A 24,737-nucleotide genomic window follows, 5' to 3' on the forward strand; every position below is an offset into this window, starting at 1 on the left:
TGTGTGTCCCCTTTATCCATTCATCTGTCCACGGACACTTGAGTTGCTTCTGTATCTTTGCTATTCAGTTGTTTTCTGACGTTGACTTGAAGACAGTCAGCCAGTAACTGTCCGGAGTGTTCAGTATCAGTATGATACGGAACAATTAAGTTTCCCTGCGGTTGTCTTTCATGCTCCTTCTCTAACTTACAGTTCTATGAACTGGAGCTTGGAGCTGAAGGCTCGATTAGGTTCTGGTTAGATATTTGGGGGAAGACCGCTTGATAGGTGATCCTGTGGGTTTCACGCTGCACCACGTAATGCACGTTTATGCATCACCTAAGGAGACCCATAATGTCTAATCAGGCTGAGATAATTGAGTACAGATGACAGTAATGTTAGAAAAGTAGTATTTTTCCTCTTGCGGGAGCAAGGGATAGGTAAGGAATATATCTAGTTACTGTCAGCCCTTCACTTGGGTGTTTTAGCATCCTTGCTAAAAGAGGGAGGAGAGGCCCGGGTTGGGACCATCCCTCTCATGGAGATGGGGAGCACAGGAGGAGAAGCCCAGTTTTCATTGGTGGTTTTAGTGAAGAATCAGCTGTAAATGTTAAGGTGTGTAGACGCAAAGCCAAAACTTTTAATTTTTTTTAATCAATTACCTGAAGAAGATACAGATTTAGTATATGAGGCTTCTGTAATATGTAATAGTGTATTTTGGATAATGAACTAAAGAGAAAAGTGAGTGAAGAGTTCCGTTGATGGAAATTCACTAACGGCCCATGTTACTTGGTTACATGTCCCCAAGTACTTACGTCACATCACGTGCAGTGGGTGTTCCATAGACTTGGTAAGTTGATTGAAAAAACAAAATCACTCTTCCTGTGCCCTGTCCTGTTTCTTACCAACGTCTGCTTTCCAGAGCACGAGCTTTCTGTCTCTTTAATCTCCTGGGATTATTCTCTGTGTAGCAGTGCTGCATAACTCAACCTCATAAAAGACTTTTTAAATGATAGGGTGCTTGAAGCTAGTGATTTTCTTTCTTTCTTTTTTGTTACAATCTATTATCAAAGAAGAGCTTTTTATGGTTAATTAAATACTGCTGTTTAGGAGCCATGATGATGACCTAAGTCAGAGTCAAACGACTACTTCCGTTTTTTGTAGAATGGCTTCAAGTGTCACTGTATGTCCGAATCTCACCAGAGACAACTACTGCTGGCTTCCGAAAACCCTCAGCAGTTCATGGACTACTTCTCCGAGTAAGTACCCGAAGACGTCCTTGTCTCGTAGGCGTCGTGCAGGTGTTCACATTTGCTTCATATTTTATATGGCGGGAGCCCTGCCTCTTCCCTACACAGTAACGTGGCAGCTGTGTTGTCTCGTGCTCAGGTTCTGTTTTCCTTTGACAGTTTATCACAGTCTGGAACTGTGGTGCAAGTGTTTCTCACAGTTCCGTCTGGTGCCCCAGACATCAGACACTAAGTCCAACTCGACCATGGCCGAGAGCACGGCTGTGGGGTCCGAGCGTGGCCCGGAGCACGGCTGTGGGGTCCGAGCGTGGCCCGGAGCACGGCTGTGGGGTCCGAGCGTGGCCCGGAGCACGGCTGTGGGGTCCGACGGCCGGCCATCCCGCCCTGCAAGCTCGGTGTCTCCCGCCAGGCCCCTCGCCGGACCACTTATACTTGTCTGTGCTTTTGTTCCCTCGTCTGTCAAATGGAACTACAAACAGCACACTCTTCCAAGCGTCCTCTTTATTTCATAGGGTTTAGATGAAGATGAATGAGTTAAAGCTTTTAAAGTGTTTAGCAGAGTACCCAGTACTCGATTATGATTAGCTATTAATTATTATTACTATTGATATTTAGTCTTTTGTCTCTTTCTTTTCCAAGTTCTAGACCTTTTGGTCTTACACCCCCTTTAAACCCTTAAAAGTTATTGAAGAGCCTTGCAGAGCTTTTGTTTGTGATTGATATTGATATATTGGTACCTGTAAATTAGGGATTAAACATGAAAAAAAATGAGGGGCGTCTGGGTGGCTCAGTCGGTTAAGTGTCCAACTTTGCCTCAGGTCATGATCTAATGGTTTGTGGGTTCGAGTCCTGCGTCGGGCTCTGTGCTGACAGCTCAGAGCCTGGAGCCTGTCTTCAGATTCTGTATCTTCCTCTCTCTGACCCTCCCCTGCTTGCGCTGTCTCTCTGTCTCTCAAAAATAAATAAAAAACAGTAAAAAAATTAAAAATGAAAAAAAAGAAATGCATTTATTAACTCATTTAAAAACAGTATAAAACTATTACATGTTAAAATAAGTAAATTTAAAATTTTTGTGATATTTATTTATTTTTGAGAGATATCATGAGCGGAGGAGGAGCAGAGAGAGAAGGAGATCGAGAATCCCAAGCAGGTTCTGCACTGACAGCACAGAGCTGGACACAGGGCTTGAACTCTCAAACCACAAGATCATGACCTGAGCTAGTGACTGAGCCACCCAGGCACCTGTAAAAATAAATAAATTTTTTAATGAAAATAACTATTTTCCAAAACAAAAAAAAATAGGAGTAACATTCCTTTACATTTTGCAAATCTGTTCAGTATCTGACTGGTAGGAGACACATCTGCTTCTGTTTTCAGTCTGTTTTAGATGTTCTGAGCGAAGCACATAAAGAAAGCCCACCCTGTTCACAGATGTCTAGTTGGAATGGGGGAATATTTTAATAGTCTTTTCCGGACAATTTTGGAAGTTCTTCTTTGATACAACATCAAAACACATCACGGTGATACTTTCTTAAAGGTCGGTTGCCCTGTGGAATCTGAAGCCATATCAGGGAACTTTTGTATTCTAATACATTATGATCCCTTGATCTTTCACTATAAAGGGACCGTGTACTAGGCATGGTTTTATGTCATCACGCACTGGCCATTTGGAAAATACTGGTTCACGGAGTGTTCCGAATGGGGACACGGCTCATTCCACGTATTTCTTCATGTCAACATCAGTGACCTCAGAAAGGCCTTTACGTGTTGGGAGGTATGCCAGACTCACACTGGCCGATGCTAGTTTACTAGACTCTCATTTGCTGGAATGCTCAGATTTTATCATGGGCAACAAACACTGTCAGCCGTATTCCATGACGTGACAAGCCCCACTTTGCTTGTTTTTGACAAAATCTCCACCAAATCTTGAATCTTGAGTAACCAGAGTTGATTGGCCCGTCCTTCCTTCAGAGCATCGCACGAGTGCCGGAGTGCCGTGCTCGGGACGGGCACCGGCGGCGGCGGACCTGGGGCGTCCGGGCGTAAGACGCGGTCCCTCCGGCCGAGACCTCGTACCGTGCTACTGCCCCATCTGGAACGTTCTCACGGCCCGTGCGTGCCCACGAAGAGCACTCCGGCCACCCTGCCCTGCCCTGCCTGACATGCCAGCAGGTGGGCCCAGCCTGGCGTTTGTGCCAGCAGAGCAGGTCACGGGGCGGAAAAGGCAGACATGTTTGTGTGTGAGCCACTTAAACTGCCATGAGTACCACGGGCTGCACGAGCCACATTTGGGGAAACGCCATCCTGGCAAGGGCTGTCTACACTGGGGCCGTCTGCTCTGCCCCCGTTTACTGCCTCCAAGTGGCTGTTCTGTTTCCATCTTCCTCTTCTTTGTCTTCAGTGGATGACGCTCTTTCCTACCACAAACATCTTTGTTTTCCGTTCTTTCCTGGCTTTCTTCCTCCTGCTCCTCCTCCTCTTCTCCTCCTCCTCCTCCTCCTGCTCCTCCTCCTGCTCCTCTTCCTGCCCCTCCTCCTCCTGCCCGCTTGCTTCCTTAGCCCGTCTCCCTGTCCTCCCAGCTCCTCCAACACAAGAACGTTCCTCAGGGTGCCTGCTCGGCTTCCTTCCGTCCGCATCACCCAGGCTCCAGGACTTGTCATTCTTTCAGCCATTCCCCGTGTGTGGGCTGACTCCTCAGTGTTACCACCCATTCCTGATATCTGCCCTAAGTTGTGGTTTTTCCTGGGCAGTTGTGATCTCTGTTTCGGAAGGCTCTCTCAAAGCCAGCATCTTAAGGCCGAACGCAGAATTCTGTCCACTGCACCTGCTGTGTGCTGGTTGACAGACCTGCCCGGAAGGCTAGCTGGGACCTCCTGGTGTTGATTCTCCTCTGCTGTGCCCTTTAAGCTCCCATCCTCTCCCTTCTCGTGGCCCTCGTCCTCACTCAGCATGTGCCACCGAAGTTAATCCAGTGACTTCCTCGCTGGCCTTCCCTGCGGCAGGGCTGTGCCCCCTGTACGTGCTTCAAGCCCACATTCACAGACCAGCACGTGCGTCAGAGTCACCGCAGGGCTTGTGAGAGCATCGGCAGGTTCTGATTCCACACGTCTGGGTTGGGCCGGGGACGTGGGGCTTCTCATGTTCCCAGGTGATGTTGACGCTGCTGCTGTGGGGACCCCACTTGGAGAATTCTCGTTCTGTCTTCCACCGGACTGTCTTTCTAGATCACAGACTTTCACAGACTTGGTGCTTTCCCACTGCACCCATAAAACCCACCCTCGTGAGCATGATATTCGAGGTACTTCAAAGACCAGCCCCACCATTGTTTTCCTGCCGTGTCTTCTACCCGCCCTGTTGTTCTCTTCTGTCCCACTGTGTCCCTCAGTTCTGCCTACTCACGTTAGTTCGGTGGGGACCTCGTTTTCTAGACGTGATGCTTTCAAGTTCGTCTGCCCCTGGGAATGGCCTGTCTTCCTCTCCGCCCATAAAGTCCCCTTCCCACTTCACTGCCCACGTTCAAGGTCGCCTGCGGGCGTCTCCCTCACCGTCGGGACGTGGTGTTACATCACTGCTGTTGGACTTCCATTATGATTGGTTCTGCTGGATTGCAACCTGGGCCGAGATTTAGGTTTTATTCGCCTGTGTTTACTCAGCACTTAACACAGTGTATTCAGTGCAAGGGACACATTAAGTACCCGTGTCCTGTGGAATCGGGGAGGTTTTGGTGTCATTGGGAGAATGGTGGGGTCAGGCCGCACCCAGCGGCCCCAAGAGACCTCGCGGAGGAACCTCTCCAGACACGTGTGGTCACTTTTGCTGTGGTCGCTCTGCCGGGACTGGAAGTCTCAACACCAGACATTTACCCGAGATCCTCGAAGGCTGTGAACTTTCAGGGTTCTTTCCTTTTTCAGTTCCCGAAGGTTCCTAACAGATAGTCACATAGATGTTTCATGGATCATTTGGGCATTCACACTGTATAGTTTTATATTTGTAGAACTACCTTAATGCTCTCCTTCCTTTCCTTACTAGGGAATTCCGAAATGACTTTCTAGAACTTCTCAGGAGACGCTTTGGTAAGCATCGGGGTGTTGTGCACGCAGTCGCCACATAAGCCACGAGCCTGCTCCGGGCTGACAGCGTGCCGTTCTGTTGTCAGGCACCAAGAGGGTCCACAACAACATCGTGTACAATGAGTACATCAGCCACCGGGAGCACATCCACATGAACGCCACCCAGTGGGAGACGCTGACCGATTTTACCAAGTGGCTGGGCAGAGAAGGTGAGGCTAGACAGGACCCGAGCAGCCGCGAGTGGCTCGGGGCAGAGACAGAGAGAGGACGGAGGACTGTCCTAGCCCCTGTCGATTTACAGAGAAGAGGATGAGCGGGGCGCTTACCGCGTGCTGGGGGGGGCGGAACCTTCCAGGGCTGATGGGCGTTCCTCCTGGACACGAGCAGCGTCTGCACTGGTTCTTCTGACGGTGCCCAGCTCTGTCTCCACAGCCTCCCCTCCTTCCGGTGGAGAGTTACTAGCAGTCCTGCCCCTTTGTACCCCCGTATGCATTTTACTTTTGGAAGCTTTTGTTGCCCCAGCGTGAGGATTTGCTGCCGCTTTTTCCGTTCCTAATGTTCATAGGATGGCACCTGGGAGAAGAGAGGGATCAGTGTGTTACTTTATTCCATTTTACGGGGAAATTTCTATCTCGTGAAGGTAGCAGCATGTCACATGTTCGTTGGGTGTTAAATACTCAGACGCGGCTAAGTCCTTACTAAGCACAATGATACTTCTTTTGTGTATTTCCCTTGCATGTATAGTCGACTTAACCTAGCTAGTTAAAAAATCAGAATGATAGTTTTTTCCGTTTAAGGAGATAAAATATCCCACTTAAAATACCTAAATTTTATCAACGGTGAGTATGGAAATTTCGTGGGCCGCATGAACCTGTGTGTCTGTTTGAATGGGTGTATTTGAATGAATCGGTATATGACTTGGAGATGGAACACATTTATATTTCCCTTTGGTTTTGGTCATGTTCGATTTTGTCTGTTATTATTATTTTTTTTCTTTTTAAGGCTTGTGCAAGGTGGATGAGACCCCAAAGGGCTGGTATATTCAGTACATCGACAGGGATCCAGAAACTATCCGCCGGCAACTGGAACTGGAGAAAAAGAAGAAGCAGGATCTCGACGATGAAGAGAAAACAGCCAAGTTTATCGAAGAGCAAGTGAGAAGAGGTCTGGAGGGGAAAGAACAGGTGGGTAGCCGTGTCATTCAGGGAGGCAACATGAAAGCCTCAAGAAGCAACATTTGTAAGCATCAAGTTGAGTTTGGTAGGTGCTGTTCTTTAACGGAGAGGAGAAGGCATGACTGAGTCTAAAAGGCCGGCTTTTGGAGTCGCGGCCAACCTGGATCCCATCTCTGACTCACCGACTCACTGTCTTGTAGAGTTCGATGATCTTCTAAACCTCAGCTTCCTTGTCCTGCGGCGGAGGTGATAGCTCACGGGGAAGACATAGCAGCTGACCTCACTTGGCCATAATTAGCACGGTGTTGGAGTTAAACAGTGTGGCACCTAGGTGCCAGCCCTGGCGCCAGCCTGGGCAGGGTGTAGAATATTTGAAGGCAGATACAATCTGTGGGCCTGAGGAATCAACGGGAGGCAAGGCCTGGGGAAGGCGGGTCAGGTGTTAGAAGAACCGAGGAAGGCGTTTATTTCAACAAATATTTATGGGGTGCCTTCTGTGTGCCAGGCTTTCTTCTAGGCACTGGGGAGAGAGCAGTACACAAAAGAGAAAAACCCCCTGCACCCTGGTGCCACCATACCAACGGCTGCGTGTGGGAAAGTGGAGCCTAGTGTACAGGTGACGCTACTAGCCATTTAGTGTTTTTAAAAACTTTATTGTGGCCTAAGATACATGTGACAAAGCGTATGATGCACATTAATCTTAAGGTTACAGCTCAGTGAAATTTCACACGTGTGTGTGTCTTTGGATGGATGGGTGGAGAGTAGATGCGTGCATAGCCTGTGGAGCGACCACCAGATCAAGATACAGAGAACTGGGGCGCCTGGGTGGCTCAGTTGGTTAAGCCTCTGGCCTCAGCTCAGGTCAGATCTCATGTTCGCGGGTTCAAGCCCCGTGTCAGGCTCTGTGCTGACAGCTAGCTCAGAGCCTGGAGCCTGCTTCCAGTTCTGTCTTTCCTTCTCTCTCTGCCCCTCCCCCTCTCATGCTCTGTCTCTCTCTGTATTAAAAATAAATAAAAAAATTAAAAAAAAAAGATACAGAGAACTTCCAGTGTCCTGCCCATTCCCAGCATTCCCCGCTCCCCAGGAAGGAACCGGCGCTCTGACGCACCACTCCTAATTGCTTGCCAGTGTGTTCTTTGTAGAAATGAGTCATACAGTACACTGTGTGTCTGTCTTGTGTAACTCAAACAGAATGTTATGTTTACTGCACCTAGGTTCTTTCCTACCCATGTTTCACCCTTTTTAAAACTGATGTCTGTTCCATTTTATGAATATCACACAATTTATCTATCCTCCTGTTGAGAAGCATGTGGCTTGTTCTCAGGATTTGGCTACTGTGGATACAGTGGATCGTTCTCCTGTGTGTCTTACGGAAGCTGTTTAGTGCAGAGAGATGCAGGGAGGCACAGGCAATCAGCAAGTAAAGGTCTGTTTACAAGTCACCTTTTATGCCATGCAAATTGCCCTTCACAAGTGAGTGGTTGTGCACGTGTGGCCCTGCTTTCGTGTGCGTGTTTTCACACCATCTTCAGGAGTTTTCGGTATTAAATTAAAATAGAAGCAAGGTTTAAACCACTGTAATTGTAAAATGTAAACCCCTGCCTAAGATTGAAAGGGTTTTATTCTTGAAATTCTTTTAAATATTTAAATCCCTGGGGGCGCCTGGGTGGCTCAGTCAGTCAAGCATCCGACTTTGGCTCAGGTCATGATCTCGTGGTCCATGAGCTTGAGCCCCGTGTCAGACTCTGTGCTGACAGCCCAGAGCCTGGAGCCTGCTTCAGACTCTTGTCTCCCTCTCTGCCCCTCCCCTGCTCACACTCCATCTCAAGAGAGAGAGGAATAGAGAGAGAGGGAGACACAGAATCCAAAGCAGGCTCCAGGCTCTGAGCTGTCAGCACAGAGCCCAAGGCGGGGCTCAAACTCACGGACCACGAGAATATGACCTGAGCCAAAGTCAGACGCTTGACTGAGCCACCCAGCCACCCCTGAAAAAAATAGTTTTTAAAGTAGCATTATGTCTTTTGCCTTCTTTTGTTAGATCTTAATGGACATTACCTAAGAAAGAATATCTCAGATCTCAAGAACATCTTTTTTTTTTAACAGTTTATTTATAAGAACATCTTTTTTATTAGCAGAAACCACAATTAGCATTTATCAAACACCGTTGCAGGCATGATGCTAAGTGTCTCCTTTATGGTATCCTAGTCAACCCTTATGATGCCTCTAAATATGCGCATACCCCCGTCTTAAAGATGGAACAGTTGAGGCCCCAGGGAGATCGTGAGATTGGCAGGCGACAGGGCCAATCCCGTGCAGAGGTGGCTTTTGCCGCCCTTCTTTCTGAGTCCGTCCTAGACTCTCGATCTTACCTACCCATCCCATAATGTAGAAAGCTGTTGCTTTTTAAGGTAACCCTCTAGCTAAAACTTTTGAAGTTTATTGTTTTGTGTTGTTTCCATTTTACATTGTGGTAGAAAGAAACATGTAGGTAAACTTCTGCAGTTTGGTCCAGAGAAGCTACTTTTTTCCCGTTAGGGTAACATGCAGTTGAAGAAGGTGTGCAGTACATCAGATTTCGTAGCTCGGCTCCTAGTCGCGTTAGTTGCATGTTGGAGCTGCCTTGCAGCAATGGGTACAAAGCCCTAACTTGGGACTATGGAGTCCTGATGGCAAATGCCGTAAACCAACCCTTCATGCTCTTTTTCTCTTTTCTTTCAGGAGGCTCCTGTTTTTACCGAATTAAGCAGAGAAAATGACGAAGAAAAAGGTAGTTTTACTTTTTGTTTCTCCCCTTCTTTAAACATGGATGCTTTTGTTTTGGCCCTGCCCAAAACCAGCAGCATGTTTGGGAGCCAGACATGGCATGTGCCTGGATGGCACTGCTCTCCCCCATCTATGAAACAGTAACAACCATGAACTGGGTAGGACGCCTTCAGGTACACATGACAAAACTGACCAAAATGAGTCTAAATAGTAAGGAAATACCGTGCTGTAACAAGAGTCCAGGGGTGGGGTGGGTCTGGACACCATGCCCTCAGTCAGCAGCTGGGCACAGGTCGCTGTGGGCCCTTGGAGACTCCTCTGGCCAGCAGACCTCCTTCTGAATGTCATTGTCCAGTCCCTGTCAGCCTCCACCTCAAAGACAGTCACTGGGAAAGGAAGTGGGCTGATTCTGATTGTTTTAAAGCAGAGGCACCTTACTCACCCCCTACCTAGGGCCCCCCCCACACCTCCTAATCCCGTCACTGTGGACGTTAGGTTTTCGACATACGGATTTGGGGGGTACATTCAGCCCCAGCATCCTCCGAGCCACGTGTGAGGAGTGTGAACACCTGACCAAATTGGAGTCCTGTCCCCTTAGTGGTGGGGGGGGTATCAGGGAGGTAGGGGGGCAGCCAGGCAGTGTTTCCCAGCTCGGAGCATCTGCGCAGTACACTCCTCTGCAGTTTATCACTCTGCACAAGCCCGTCCCGGCTCTCATCTATTCCGGTCGTCCGTGAACTTCCATGTGGTGCACTGTGGTGTCTCATCTGATAAGTCTTGTAATTTTCCTGGAAGGTATACATACATGTGTAAATGAAGTGTGTATGTATATACATATACGAAACGAATACATGCGTAACAAATATACCACTGTTTTTCTTCCAGTCACGTTCAATCTGAATAAAGGAGCCTGTAGTTCAGCAGCAGCGTCGTCCAAGTCCAGGTGAGCCGGTGAGCAGGCGTCTTAGAACTTGAGGCTTTTCGTCAGATGTTGGTCACTGCAGTATTAAAGCTGCAGTGGTGTGTGTGTGGCTTTTCTGTTTTTCTGGTTGTAACTTCCTTCTCTTTTGTTTTTGTTTGATGGTTGTTGTGTTTCTCAGCAACTGTTTTTTCCTTATTTGCCTGTGATGGTACGATTCTCTCTTTTGAGGAAAGGCACTTTGATCCCGTGCTTCCCGGGACAGACCTTTGTCTCTCCGTGAGTTCTCCTCCACCTAATGCTTCCCGCGGTGCTGCTTGTTTCTCTATCGGAGCCCACTTAGCAAGCTAACATTAGCTGGTGTCCAGTTTTCCACAGTGTCCACCATGTTAGGGTCTCGGGAGAGTAGAGACACGCACCTGACTCCCCGGCCCCGGCCGGCCCTCGGCCATCGCCGCCTGCCCGCCGCACAGTGCAGCGGAGCGGGGCTTGCCAGGTCCGTCTGTGAAAGGCCCCGGAGTGAGTGTCGTCCACCTTATCGGCCGTATGTCTTCGTCACAACCACTCAGCCGCTGTTAGAGTGAGAAAGCAGCCAGAGACAATGTGCAAATGAACGAACAAGGCTGTATTCCAGAAACGTCTCATTTATAAACCCGGGCGGCAGGCTGCATTCGCCCCGTGGGTTGTAGTTCGCCAGATCCTGGTATAGCATGTTGTCAGGTACTTCTCGCTTTCCACGCTCTCTTCTCTTGCAGTTCTTATGTAATATATCCTTTCACCAAGTGTTTGTTCACTATCTGTGATGTGCAGTTTGGCTAGGGAGATAAAAAATAAGACAAGATATTCGGGAAGATCCCTCCTCCTGGTACCTTCCCATTATCTACCAGAAATTAGTTTTGAGTTGGCCAATCTTTGTTATTTTACTTAGTATCTTACATACTGTTTTCTGGTTAACTTATAGGCGAGTGTTCTGTACACAATGAAGTAGGTGGCGGGGAGAGTTAAAAGGAAGTAGACAGACGGAGCGGCCATGTATTAACTGCTCCAGAAAGGCTGGCCAGAGGCCTTCACTTCGGGTGAAAGAGTCCAGAACTGAGAGCTACGTTAGACGCCGTGAAGACAGTGGTCAGATGGGTTCTACATGTGGTGCACCTGAAAATTCTTTTCAAACGTTGGTGTGATAGGACCTGGAAGGCAGATTTAAATATGTCCCATCACAGGTGCCTCATGGTACGTGTTCCTCTCGATTTTCCCTTATTGTTTGCTATTCCCAAGAGTAGGTAAAATGTGAAACCTGGGCCCAGCGGCCCCCAAACCACTCTCTCGTATTAGGTTTCTGTGGCCGCTGTAACAAATTATCGTAAACCCAGTGTTCTGAAGCAACAGAGGCCAGGAGTGTGAACTCAGAACCGGTGGGCCGAGCTCCAGCCGATGCTGGGTGGTCCTTCCTCCCCAGGCTCTGGCGGGAGTCTGCGCTCTGTCTCTTGCGGCCCCTCCTGGCTGCTGGCGTCCCTCGGCTTGTGCCTGCCTCTTCAGTTCTCGAGAGCAGCGTCTTCATATTTCCTTTGCTCCCCCCTCACGTCACCTGCTCCATGTGTCAGGTCTTCCATTTCCCTCTCGAAAGGATGCATGCGGCTGCGTAGGGAGCCCATGCGCGCAGCCCGGGGCTGCCTCAGCTCGGGGTCTACACCCTAGTCTCGTCCGCAAGCACCCTTTTCCCAGCAAGGTCGCGTTATCAGTTCCACGGGTGAGGGCCGGTTATCTCTGGGGTCTGCCACTTCTCCTCCTGTGCCTGATGCCGGGCTCTGATATCACTGGGAAAAATAGTTTTATCTGAACACCAAGTTCTGTGTGTTCTTTTTTTTATATAAAATTTTTTTAATGTTTTATTTATTTTTGAGACAGAGAGAGACAGAGCATGAGCAGGGGAGGGGCAGAGAGAGAGGGAGACACAGAATCTGAAGCAGCTCCAGGCTCTGAGCTGTCAGCACAGAGCCCGATAAGGGGCTCGAACCCATGAACTGTGAGATCATGACCTGAGCTGAAGCCGGAGGCTCAACCGACTGAGCCACCCAGGCGCCCCAAGTTCCATGTGTTCTATCTCAGTTATGTATAATAATGTGTAAATAGTGTCACTGATAATACAATGTTAAGACTGAGGTTAATGCCCGTTTTTATAGAGGTTGGGATTTGTTTTCCTGTTGATTTATAACTCTTGTATATCCAAAACTCAGAATGAATGAGCAAAAATGGGTATTTTAGGCTATACTGAAGCACAGAAGTAAGCCTGCTTCTCCAGAGGTTTTTTTTTTTTTTTTTTAACTGTTGGTTTATTTTTGAGAGAGAGAGAGAGAGAGAGACAGAGCATGAGCAGAGGAAGCACAGAGAGAGAGGGAGATCTAGAATCTGAAATAGAGACCAGGCTCTGAGCTGTCTGCACAGAGCCTGATGCAGGGCTCGAACTCACAGACCATGAGATTATGGCCTGAACCGAAGTTGGACGCTCAACCAACTAAGCCACCCAGACGCCCCTCTTTTGCTTATTTATTAAAAGAATTGCTTGCTTTTTAGGCAGCTTAATTATAAGAAGAATATCTCAAGGTTCCAAGTTGAGATGAATACCAAAATACTGAAATAATTTATCAGTGAATTTGAGGACTTTGTGTTGATAAAATTTGGGGAATTATGGAATATGTGAAAAGAGTCAGAAAGCAGAAGAAGAAGCCCTGATTAGAGTAGGAAATAAGTGATTTGTAAACATGTAATCACTAGACCCCCAAATACCCACTTAAACCTCATTCCCCTTTTGCTAGGGTTTTAGTGCCTCTTACGTAGACTTATGATGGTTGATTGTGATCTGGATTTAGTGCTAAGTTTGGTGGATTTCTAGCTAAAAGTACTTTTAAATCTAAAGAAACTTTTTTGTTTAATTTTTTAAATATTTATTTATTTTGAGAGAGACCAAGAGCACGAGCCGAGGAGGGGCAGAGAGAGGGGAACTGTCAGCACCACCCAGGCGCCCCTGAAGGACCTTTCTTTAAGCGGCAAATTGAAGAGTTTATCTTTATATGGACTTAATCTGTTTAGAAGCAGCTGGATATTATTTACAGTTGTCACAAACCTGGGAGATTTGTCAAGTAACAGGATGAGAACTTAGAAGTACATTCAGAGGATTGAGTTCTGGGACAAAACCCAGGAAGTGACATTTCAAAAGGATAAACGTAAAGCCTTACAGTTAGGGAAGGAGAGAATGTGAGTTTCCGGGAAGGCCGGGTCCGGGGGTCCTGACCCTCAGGGCCCCGAGTGAAAGAGAGGCAGGGACTGTAGTTGACACCAAGCCGAGCGGGGATCCTGAGTGACCTCGCTGCCGCGAAGTCTAGTACAATCTTTGAAAGCCTTAGAAAAAAGTCCAAATAATAACTGCATCGTTTTTCTGTTGATCACACTTTTCTCTTGGTTTGCCTCCACAGGAGCTTCGTACACGTATCTTCCTTTGTTTGCCTTTTGCAGATATGACACACTAAATGATTACACTGATGAGATTCATTTAGTCAGCAAATATTAATTGAGTGTGTATTTTATGGGAGTCACTAGACAGTTACTGCCACGTTACAGGAAAAAATAAGCATACACAAGCGTATGCACAGGATCACATGCACAGTCACATATGCAAATGACTATACCACGAAGCAGACTGCGGCACATGCCACAGAGTGCCAGGGCAGTTCAGACAACAGCAGGACCCAGGAAGCCTCATGAAGAAAGGATCTTAAAGAATTGGGACAAATGGAGATAAATGGAGAGCTTGTTGTGCATGAAAGAGGCACGTGTGAATCTACAAAGGCGTGAAACAGGGCGTGGGCCCATCATTAGCGAGTTGCTCAGAATGGCGGGTGTATATAATAAGTCAGAGATAGCATCCTTGGGCCAGTGGTGACAATTTTATATTGCACTGAGAAATTTAGAATTTACGCTGTCCATTCTAGGCAGTCAGGAGCAATCAAAAATTAAGTGACATGTTGAGATCTTTGCTTTCACAAAATAGAACTGGCAGTAATATGCATGACTTCTTTACAAACACCTTATTTAACCCTTGCCATTGAGCTACGATTTGGGTCACATTTGTCTCCGCATTTGTCGATGAGGACCCGAGGCGTAGCAGGCTGAGTTAACGCTCGGTCAGGAGCAGGAGTCTCCCTAAGCCCTGGTCTGCCCGGCCCCAAAGCCATGCTGTCACCACTCTGCAGTACTGATCACGGCTGGCACCGACGGAAGGGGAGAGGGGAGGAGGGCGCTGCGGCAGGGGAGGGTACATGTGTCTGTGCCCACACTGCCGCAAGGCATGAAGACAACTTACCTGTTGTAAATGGATCACGTAACACATCTCTCCCGCGCGCTAGGAAGCCTTCTGTGCATAGTATCTGTTACCAGGTACGGCTCTTCTTTTTACCAGTTCCTTGGGACCGAGCGCGCTGAAGACCGTCGGGAACACAGCGTCAGTGAAACGAAAAGAATCCTCCCAGAGCTCAGCTCAATCAAAGGAAAAGAAAAAAAAGAGATCCGCCCTCGATGAAATCATGGAGGTATAGTTTACCAGCTGCCTGTCCACTTCTGTGCAGTTAGAGGGATGGCATAGTTCAGACTAAGGAAAGCTAAGTAGTTTTGCCAATTCTTAGATTAATAAAAGTTAAAAAAAAAAAGTGTATAGACTGGATTAGGGGAAAGGAGTGTGGATGCCGCTCCCTCTGAGCAAAGTTGGAAACCTCTCATCAGGGTTTCTTTTCTCGCCCTGAGTACGGTCTTCAAAACTCTCCATGTGTTCACGGTCAGCGGGGTTCACACAGAAGGGCTTGGGCGGTAATCGAGGCTTGGAAAGAGGAGCTCTGTTTGCCTTCCGTGGTCCTGTGAGATTGGCCTCCGCCACGGATTCCCTTCCCCACCCTGCGCTCTCCTGTCGCCCCTGACTTCCATTGCCCCTCGGAGCCAGCCTGAGGGAGCCACGGCATACTTAGGTGACCCAGCGCGGTGCCAAGCCTGCGTGGTGCATCACTGAACACCTGTGATTCAGGCCCCGGGGCCAGACTTTGGCTCCACATCTCCCTGCAACCATAAAGCAGTGCTGCAGGGGGCTGTTACTGCATTCCTAAATCTTCCTTTCTCCCCCTCCACATGGCCTTCCTTACCAATCAACGTATGAACTAAGTAGAGGAGGAGGACGGTGCAGAGAAGGAATAAATGGATACAAGAAGCTAACTTTTTTTTTTCTGTGACATCATTTCCTCCAGTCTCCCCAAACCCTTCTCTTCATTTGTGAAGGGTTGGGAGGGAGCTGTTCCATCACTGGGTGCTCCTACAACGCAGGCCAGCCTGAAGAGTCAGGAGTGGCCTGTAAAAGCTGGACACTAGGAGATAGGGTCACTCCGTCACTGAGCAGATACTGAGTTGCTGTTATGTGCTGGGCACTGTGCGCGGTGTGTGTAACAGGGAGAAAACCACAGTCCCTGTGTGTCACGGAGCTTTCATTCTAGTCAGAGGGACGGCCCGTGAACAAGTGAACCAGTGAGTAAGTTACTGCAAAATGCTAAGTGCTAAGGAGGTCAGGGGGCGGGCCTTGGGGGCTAGCTTGTGAAAAGGTGCTAAGGCCGGGCAGGTCTCAAAATGAAGCATGCGCAGGAAAGATCCATGTGGCCAGGGTGTGGGGAGTGCAAGAGTGGGAGCATTTGAGGTTCCAAGGTGCAGTAGGGGCAGCATCTTAGATGTCTTAACAGGCCATGGTGGGGTTTCTGGATTTAATTCAAAGTCAAACGGAAAGCTAGATCCACCCACCTTGCAAAGCACACTAAATTTAGAATGCTCTCTGCACATATTGGAAAGTTGGAAAAATTAAAATGAGATTTATTATCAACCAAAGGATTGCCCATTAAAAGTTGGTAACAGGGTCACTAAGGCGGCGGGCTGAGAAGGAGGGAGGCGTGGCGTAACATGGCAGCGGTCAGACGGCACTCTTTCTAGACGCCCTTTTGCCTCTGTCGCCCTGGTTATATTTTTCTTCCCCCACATTCACAGGATTTACTATCCTCAGCAAACAGAGAAGCCCCTTTTTGCCATCAGACTGTAGAACTACACATGCTGTGCAAAGCTGGCATTAAGTGTGTATTAAGGTTTTTTTTTTTTAGGTTTCTTTATTTTAAGAGAGAGCATGAGTAGGGGAGGGGCAGAGAGAGAGGAGGCGGAGAATCCCAAGTGGGCTCCGCACTGTCAGCGCAGGGCAGACACAGGGCTCCATCCCACGAATCGTGAGATCACCACCCGAGCCGAAGCCGTGGGTGGGATGTTTTTGGCTGAGCCGCCCAGGCGCTCTGTGTTCTGTTTTTACCACCTGAAAACGTTGCCCGTTTTCCAGCTCATGGCAGTCACGTGGGGGGAGGTGGGGAGGGCACAGTATAGCGCGGGCAGATGGCCTTGCAGCGCTGACCAAGTTGAGGCCACTGTGTTTGTGTTCTTGGTCAGTTGACTTGCTTTAGCTCATATTGTTGTCAAATCAAGCGTGTTCGTTTTTTTAAGATTTTATTTTTAAGTAATCTCCACACCCACTGGGGTCTCGAACCCATTAACACCGAGATCAAGAGTTGCCCGCTCCATGATCTAAACCAGCCAGGCGTCCCCCTAAGTGTTTTTTAAAATCAAAAATTAATTGCAAAAGTGTATTTATGTTGGACCTTGTAAGCTACACAGCACCCCTTTGAGGCGTATGTTTCATGGTGTTCTTTTGCGAAGTATTTGGAATAAATTGAGGATATTAATGAGAGAGCTCTGTGGCTGTCTTATGTGTTCTGCAGATCGAGGAGGAAAGGAAAAGGAGCACCCGAACGGACTACTGGCTGCAGCCGGTATGTACCCAGCCGGGGCCGCGATCGCCCTTGAAGGGAGGGAATGATGTGAAGAGCACTTGGGGCGTAGAAGACCAGGTTTCTGGAATGTACTTAAATCCTCTGGACAGATCCATAACCTTCACGACTTCTCTTTTACCCATCTTAGTGATCAGTCACACCCGTATTCGAGAGTAATCTCACGTTTACAGGCTGGTCGGACTCCGTGAGTGTGATGCAGGCTCGTCAGGAATTATTTCCAGGGTTGTGTTCTCAGAAACGGGACTGAGGTTAGAATCGTGAAAGCAGACGTGTTTGTTTTCAGCTTGCTGCTTGCTGAACTTGGAATATCCCTTTAGGTACTTTTGTTGGAAGAAGGCAGTTTTAATTTTACAGACTCACGTAGAGCTTAGTATTTTATTGTGTACTTCTTATTGCTGTGATTTTAAGATAACAATTTTGAAATATTTAAATAATTACTAGGAATTATTACTGTTTGTTGATGTTCCGTTTTGAACTTGGATGTAAAGTTTTCAGAAGATGTTCAGGGTGCCATCATTACTCTTTAAGAAGCTGGTTTGATCAATAACATGAGACCAAAAAGTAGTAAGAGTGTGTCATGTAGGTAGTTTTGATTAGAAACATAAGATTACTAATCACCTTGATGGTCAGGAAGTCAAGGGCTCTCATTCAGGTCTTCGTGGTCCTTCTCCCTCTAGCTTGGAAACACAGATAAATGATTTCATGTCCTGGTCTGTGGTCTTCTCCCTGGGAGGGGTTTCCACCGGTGGCCACGGGAAGCGTCCTGCGGTCCCTCAGCTAATGTACAAATACTTGCTGGGTCAAATAGTCCAGTGTATGAATTACTTCAGCTAACTCTTATATCAGCCCTGGAAGGTAATTGTTGTTGTAATTCCCATTAAATAGGTGAGGAAACTGAGGCAGGAAGCAGCGGAGTAGGTTCCCCAGGGCCGCAGAGTAAGCACTGAGCCCGCTCCCTGGCAGGCTCCTCCTGCAGGCTGTGCTCTGCGCCGGCGGACGGCGCTGCTTCTGGGGGCGTCCCCGGCGTCGCCTCCCCGCCCGCGAACACGGTCACGGATAGCAAAGGAATGACCGAAGGGAAGGGACCACCGGGTGGTGTTCTGCGTGTTTTCTACATCACAGTAGCTAGCCTTTGCCTGTTAATCGTTGGATTATCCTTTATGAAAATGCAATCGAGAATTTTGCCAAGAGGCGCCTGGGTGGCTCGGTTGGTTAAGTGACCCACTCTTGATTTCAGCTCAGGTCATGATCTCATAGTCGTGGGATGGAGCCTGCTTAAGTCTCCCCTTCCTCTGCTCACTCACGTGCTCTCTCTCACTCTCAAAAAAAAAAAAACGGAAGAAAAACAAATTTTTTTCAGAAAGCAATTATTCTTACCCAGAGAGTGATTCACAAATCTTTAGAGAAGTGTTTTTCTCGCAAATGACGTATGTTTTACTACAACTGCCATCCCATCTCCAAGGGTGAAATGCACATTTTCTCCGGTCCCTTGGGTGATTCTGATGTATGTCTGCATGCCCTTCGTTAAGAACCATTGGTTTAAAGGAAATACAAAAGAAACCAAAAGCAAAGAAAAGAAAAAAGAAAAGACAATGCTTTAGTTAGTCCAAAAATTCTCTTCCCATTGATAATACTTTCAGTTCAATCATATTTTCTGTTTGAGAATTCTCTCATAATAAATTACTCAAATACTCTTCCCACTTCCACTATTGAGAGGGAGGATCGGACAACAGTGATGACTCAGTGTGTCTCTGATGTTGAAATGGGCAGTATGTTTGCCAGGACAGCCAGCAGTCCACAGAGACAGATGGCAGAACTTCAGAAGAAATATTTTGACCTGCTCTGTCATGTGAGCAACTGTCCGTAAGCCCAGTGATGTAGTGAGTTCGCTTCAGATTCTGAGTGTGTATCCACGAGGGGCCTCAAGAAATACCAGAAGCCAGAGATACTCGGACTAAATCAGGGAAGCTCTTTTGGCATTGTTTGGCTCCATTTAGAAAGTCTTAGATAGACCATTCATGTTTTCTCTTGAGCGTGTTTTTCTACAATTCCATACCCTCCCCCCAAAGTCCTCACTGAATTTTGATTAATATAATTTTTGAACTTAGTGAAGTACTCAGGCCCATCTAGTACCTCTGTTACATCCACTTGAAGTAGCAAATACAGAATCACTCTAGTGACTATGATTATTGCATTAGGTTAGGTGATTTATTTTTCACAGTCAACCATCGGACAGCTAATCTAAATCAGCAAAATGATAAGGGAGCAAACCCAGAATGCATGAATATGAAATGAGCCCAGATTTCTCTCCCACTCGAGAGATGTTCCGAAGGACGGTACTTCCAGCTGGAGCTAATCTGGAAGAATCTGTGTGTATCAAAAACTCAAGACTAACAACGAGAAAAGAACATTGTGGGGAAATGTCATGTGTAAGCCCACAGACTCCGTTCCTTGCAGTTCCCAGTGAGACTTGCCATCTGAGTCTCTATCAGCACTGAACACCAGCAGGGTAAGGTCTGTGGCCCTTTTCGCTTCCTTGGAGGGGGAGAAAGCAAGCCGCTCTCTGGGAAAGACACGGATTGCTAGGGCTGAGATTGACAGGTAAAAGTCCTAGATTTCAAGTGACCTTCAGTGCCGAAATACCTTGAGAGGGGTATTGTTTTTCTCTCAGTAACCATATCGAATAAAGGGAGACACAGAAGAAATAACAGATCATGAAGGGAATGTTTTGCCGTAAGTGGAAAGGCTTAGAACTCGCGAAGTTTTTCCTTAGCAGAGCAGTTACACTTCACTATGGTTTTTAGCGAACATGGTTTAAAGGAAGGGGTGAAACAGAAAAGATCATTTATGTCTTTCATCTTTATTTTTGTTGTTTTTTTCTAGGAAATCATTGTGAAAATTATAACCAAAAAGCTCGGAGAGAAATATCATAAGAAGAAGGGTGTTGTGAAGGTAAGGACGGGAGGCTGTGGGAGACTTTCAGAGCCTGGGCGGGGCTTCCATCCGCTCTGGGATCTTAGGACGCGAGCCTGAGCGCTCCAGTCCTGCTCTCCCGCCGTCCGGAAGAGTCTCGTTCTGGCACCGAGCGCCGCGCATGCGTCAGAGCCCTGGGGTGGCGCCGGCCGTTGTCCCTCCCACCGTGTGTATCCAGGACTCGTTCGATCACCGGCCAGTCTATTATTCTTCGCAGATGAAAGCCCTCCCTAGGCCGTGAACTGGACTCTTTATTAGGAAGCACAGCACCCCTATACTGCATTCCTGAAACCGATACCTAAAACTGTGCCAAATAGACTGGAACTAAAAGAGCATAATGCGATTTAAAAAAATGTAAAAGAAGCATAGAAGTCGTATATGAAATCTGTAAAGTCGTGTCATTTATGGAAGGGGTTCCTCTTCCCCTTTGACTGGAATTGCGTTTGTTTTCATCTTACCTATTTCTGTCCCTTGACATTCGTGTTCACGCGTTTCCCCAATTATAAAAGCGTTGATTTCACGTGACAGGAAGTGATTGACAAATACACGGCTGTCGTAAAGATGACCGACTCCGGAGACGAGCTGAAACTCGACCAGACTCACTTAGAAACCGTGATCCCAGCGCCAGGTAAATCTGCGGGGCGCTTGCGCGTGTGCCGTTGCGGTGAGTGACTCCATCCCTAACGCCACAGTTCCTGACGCTACTTGACAGTTGTAGACGCCGGTTTCCTTCTTAGAAACGTACAGCGGCCAGTGTACCTGACGCCCTGGTCTCAGGTGACACGTGGTTTGCTTACTGTTCCCTTGCGAAAGCTCTCTTGTGAGGTGGATACATTTTCCTTTCCTAGGGTCCAGTTTTTTTTTTCCAGGAAGCAAAACACAAACTCATAGGGAAAAGTCAGTCAGGCTCAGGTTATTATTAATATCTCTCTTTAGCTGCCCAAGGCAGTAGAGTAACAGTCTCCATTGTTTTACTTTTCATCTTCCTTCGTTGTCTTTCTCATCTGAGGGTTATGACGTCCCGTCCGGATGCTGTGTGGGTTGGCCACCTGCCCCTGGCCCAGCCCTCAGTGGCAGCGGAGTGCTGACACTCTGACCACGTGAGCCCCCGAGCCTGCCTCCTGTCCAGTCCTTTCCTCTCTTCCCCGAAAATAAACTCACTTTGTGATTGAAAAAAAACATTCAGCTTTGATCATGAGATGTAATGGACATACAATGAGTCACACTTGTGTGAAGCAGAGAATTTGATCAGTTTTAAGGCACTAATACTCTGAAACCTTCCCTACAATGGAGGTGATGAAATGTGTCCACCCCCCAATTTCCTCACTCCCCTTTATGATCCTTCCCTGCCTCCCATGTCCCCACGGCTCTCCGTCACTGTGGATTAGTTTGTTCTGTCTGGAATTTTGTATGAGTGAAATCATACCCTGTGTGCTGTGATTTGGGTCTGGATCTTCCAGTGTGTGTAATTATTTTGAACCCGTGCCTGTTGTCACATGTATGTGTCTACAGCTCACTTCTGTCTGTTGCCGAGTAGCATTTCCCCATACGGACATGCCTCTTTCTGTTCGTTCAGTCACCTGCTCATGGACATTCGGCTTGTTTGCAGTTTGGGGCTTTTGCAAATAGAATTTCCAAGAACATTCATATGCAAGTCCTTATACGGATGTATGGTTTCTCTTCTATTGAAGAGACATTGAAGATACTTGGAAATCGAATGCCCCCTCATAGTAGGACATATTTCAATTTTTAAGAAACTGCCGAACCATCTTATAATTTTTAAAAAAGCCAAAGCAGTCTAAAGTTTTTTCTAATTACTTCTGGACTCTGGACATTTTCCCTCCTACTCCTTGCATACTAAAGTTAAAACAGCGCCTTCTGACAAGTGAGAAAAAAAGCGAGGAGTCTTCTAACGTTAGAGAGGTCAGAGTATCTACAAAGTATACTTTAGAGTATGCAGAGTTCTGAAATGTTTATAAACTTCTCAGGGATTTTGGTTTTTGTTCTGTTCATTCACTGCAACTGCATTTTGCTGTAACAAAGTAGAAAAACGAAGCAAGCATTTTGCAAGCATTTCTTTGCGTTCAGTGTTCTATTCTGTTGCAGGGAAAAGAATTCTCGTCTTAAATGGAGGCTACAGAGGAAACGAAGGTACCTTAGAATCCATCAATGAGAAGACCTTTTCAGCTACTATAGTCATTGAAACTGTAAGTATGTCTCCACAGAGACATCCGTAAATGTTTTTAAAACGTGCCTTACTTCTTTGTCATCGGGTTGGTCTTTGTTTTAGAGTTTGGGTTTTTCGTTTGTCTTCTCTCCTGTTTGGAAATCCGCAAGCTTGGGTTTTCTAACCCCGCCATTGCTAATGTATTGTATTTTCTGATTTCAAAAGCACTCTGTGTGTGGCTTAGTCCACTTGAGCTGGTAGAACAGAACGTGCCATAGACCAGAGGGCCGTAAGCAAATTGTTCCCGCAGTTCTGAAGGCTGGAAGCCCAGGAGTAAGGCACTGGCAGACTTAGGGCCTGCTTCCTGGTTCACGCGCCTCCCCTGGAGGAAGGGACAAAGCTCTCCGGGGTCTTCTTTACAAGGGCACTAAGCCTTTCAGGAGCACCCACCGCCAGGGCCTAATCGCTCCGCAAAGGCTGCCCACCAGATACATCCCATCGGGCAACTGTTGGTTGAAACTATGAATTCCAGGTGGGACCTGGTCTATAGCAGTACTCATTGTGTAAGAGCTGAAAAAGATGACTTTATATAAATAACCTTAAAAATTACCCAGCATCCTGCAGCCAGATAACTCCCATTAATACTGTGGCTGGCTCCTTTCCGCTCAGTGTATTTACAAAATTGTCTAAAATATGCACAGTTTCACATCCTGACTCCCCGCCCTCACATCCCGTAGAAAACTCAATGTGACATATAGTTGGCAGGGAATGGAGAATCAGAATTCATGGGGGAGAGCCCCAGAGATCACTATTTTAGATAGTCCTTCCTTTCTTTCAGAAAGGATTAAAAGGTGGCAGAGGTCAGTAAAGTACTTTCTGGAACTCTGATGTACAGGTAAGGTTATTGGTTGAAGTAGACTGGACGGCTCACTGACAGTCTGCGGTGCAGCCCAGTGAGGCTTCAGTGTCCCCTGCAGGAAGGAAGGGCCTGAAACGGGCTTTTCTGTGGCCGCCTAATGTGTTTTGGAACTCTGAGCGACAGGGCGGTGCCTGTCCGAGTGAAATCCGTTTTCACACCCAGTGCAGTAAGCGTCAGCATCTGGGGATAAGGGACTCCACAGAGAGTCCGATGTCCGTCCTGAGCGCTCTCCAGGACTTGGGGTCACTGCCCACTTTCATGTGTTGCCTGAGGGGTTGCAGGCACCTGACCCGTCTCCAGACCACCTTCCGGGAAGTCAGGTGGGTCCTTATTGGAGAGAAACCACACTTAAGTAAATTGACTGTCTTTTTCCTGTCTCTGACAAGAGGAATTCAGCAACTAACGTAAACTAGAAGCGAGGAAAAGGAAAAGGAATCTCTCTGTTACCAAGAAAGTTATCGACCTGACTAAATTAATAGATGGAATTGTTGTTTTTTGTTTTTTTGTTTTTTTAAAATGTTTTTTATTTATTTTTGAGAGACAGTGCGAACAGGGGAAGGTCAGAGAGAGAGGGAGACGCAGAATCCGAAGCAGGCTCCAGGCTCTGGGCTGTCAGCACAGAGCCTGATGGGGGCTCGAATCCCACAAACCGTGAGATCATGACCTGGGCTGAAGCCAGACGCTTAGCCGACTGAGCCCCCCCAGGCGCCCCTGGAGTTGTTTTTCTGTCTGACTCAAGCAGCGAAAGGTCCTGGAAAATGCGTTTCCTTGGCAAAGTGATTCTCCTGCACTTTTTAAATTCACAGCACCATCCGATTCGGACCCCACCTCAACTCATATTTTCTTCTCAGGGAAACGCAAAACCACCGACTGGCAGTGAGGGGTTTCTGGGTTCCATCCGGGTACCTTCGGGGTAGTCTGCTTTTCATGAGCTCGTTTCTTTCCTCCCTCGCCGTCACCCGATCTGGACCCTCCTCCTGAGCTTGGTGGCTTAAAGAGCCGTACGGGCCAGAGCCTAGGAGGGCGTCCACACAGGAGGCAGCATGTTCTTTTAGAAGGAGAAACCCGCCTATTATTTTTTCTTTTGCAGCCTGTCCCCCCCATTAAAAAAAAAAAATCTGTGTGTGCGCGCGCACGTGTCTGTGTGTGCATGCACGTGTGTCTGTGTGCGCGCGCGTGTGTCTGTGCGCGCGCGCACGTGTCTGTGTGCGCGCGCATGTGTGTGTGCTCTCGTCTGTGGCCCCACAGTTGCCTCAAGTCGATGCCATGAAGCACCCAGACTTCCCAGGTGATTTCTTCTGCTGTGTCTGTCCCTTCCGACATCTTAAACTATAGCGTCAGTGTCAAAGTACTTGAAATGTACTTGTTTATGAAGCAGATTTAAAAATTTTTTCTTTTAAAGTTTATTTTTTTGAGAGACAGGCAGAGCGTGAGGAGGGGAGGGGCAGAGAGAGGGAGACACAGAATCTGAAGCAGGCTCCAGGCTCTGTGCTGACAGCAGGGCTTGAACTCACGACCCGTGAGATCATAACCTGAGCTGAAGTCAGATGCTCAACCGACTGAGCCACCCAGGCGCCCCAGGAACATTTCTTTTTCAAGGGGTGATTTGAG

General features: G+C 47.6%; 1 protein-coding gene and 1 long non-coding RNA gene across 3 annotated transcripts in view; one reads left to right on the plus strand and one right to left on the minus strand.

The window, feature by feature from the left end:
• The window catches only part of KIN (Kin17 DNA and RNA binding protein), a 28,833-nt gene that overhangs the window by 3,156 nt on the left and 940 nt on the right, over nt 1–24,737 (plus strand). The window contains exons 2-12 of one of the 2 annotated variants that reach the window (XM_029953897.1): nt 1,144–1,238; nt 5,259–5,302; nt 5,386–5,508; nt 6,302–6,483; nt 9,193–9,241; nt 10,123–10,180; nt 14,610–14,739; nt 16,996–17,046; nt 19,951–20,019; nt 20,569–20,668; nt 22,147–22,247. In XM_029953897.1, the coding sequence (XP_029809757.1) occupies nt 1,144–1,238; nt 5,259–5,302; nt 5,386–5,508; nt 6,302–6,483; nt 9,193–9,241; nt 10,123–10,180; nt 14,610–14,739; nt 16,996–17,046; nt 19,951–20,019; nt 20,569–20,668; nt 22,147–22,247 (1,002 nt within the window). The remainder of the gene's footprint in view (nt 1–1,143; nt 1,239–5,258; nt 5,303–5,385; nt 5,509–6,301; nt 6,484–9,192; nt 9,242–10,122; nt 10,181–14,609; nt 14,740–16,995; nt 17,047–19,950; nt 20,020–20,568; nt 20,669–22,146; nt 22,248–24,737) is intronic. The other variant, XM_029953898.1, reaches the window with a different exon arrangement.
• On the minus strand, nt 4,853–5,732 carry LOC115303957. Its single transcript, XR_003914291.1, has 2 exons — nt 5,626–5,732; nt 4,853–5,153 (listed from the first exon to the last, which is right to left on the minus strand). It is a non-coding gene; the product is annotated as an uncharacterized LOC115303957 (long non-coding RNA).

This window comes from Suricata suricatta, chromosome 10 (assembly GCF_006229205.1).
Source record: "Suricata suricatta isolate VVHF042 chromosome 10, meerkat_22Aug2017_6uvM2_HiC, whole genome shotgun sequence".
Lineage (NCBI taxonomy): Eukaryota > Metazoa > Chordata > Mammalia > Carnivora > Herpestidae > Suricata > Suricata suricatta.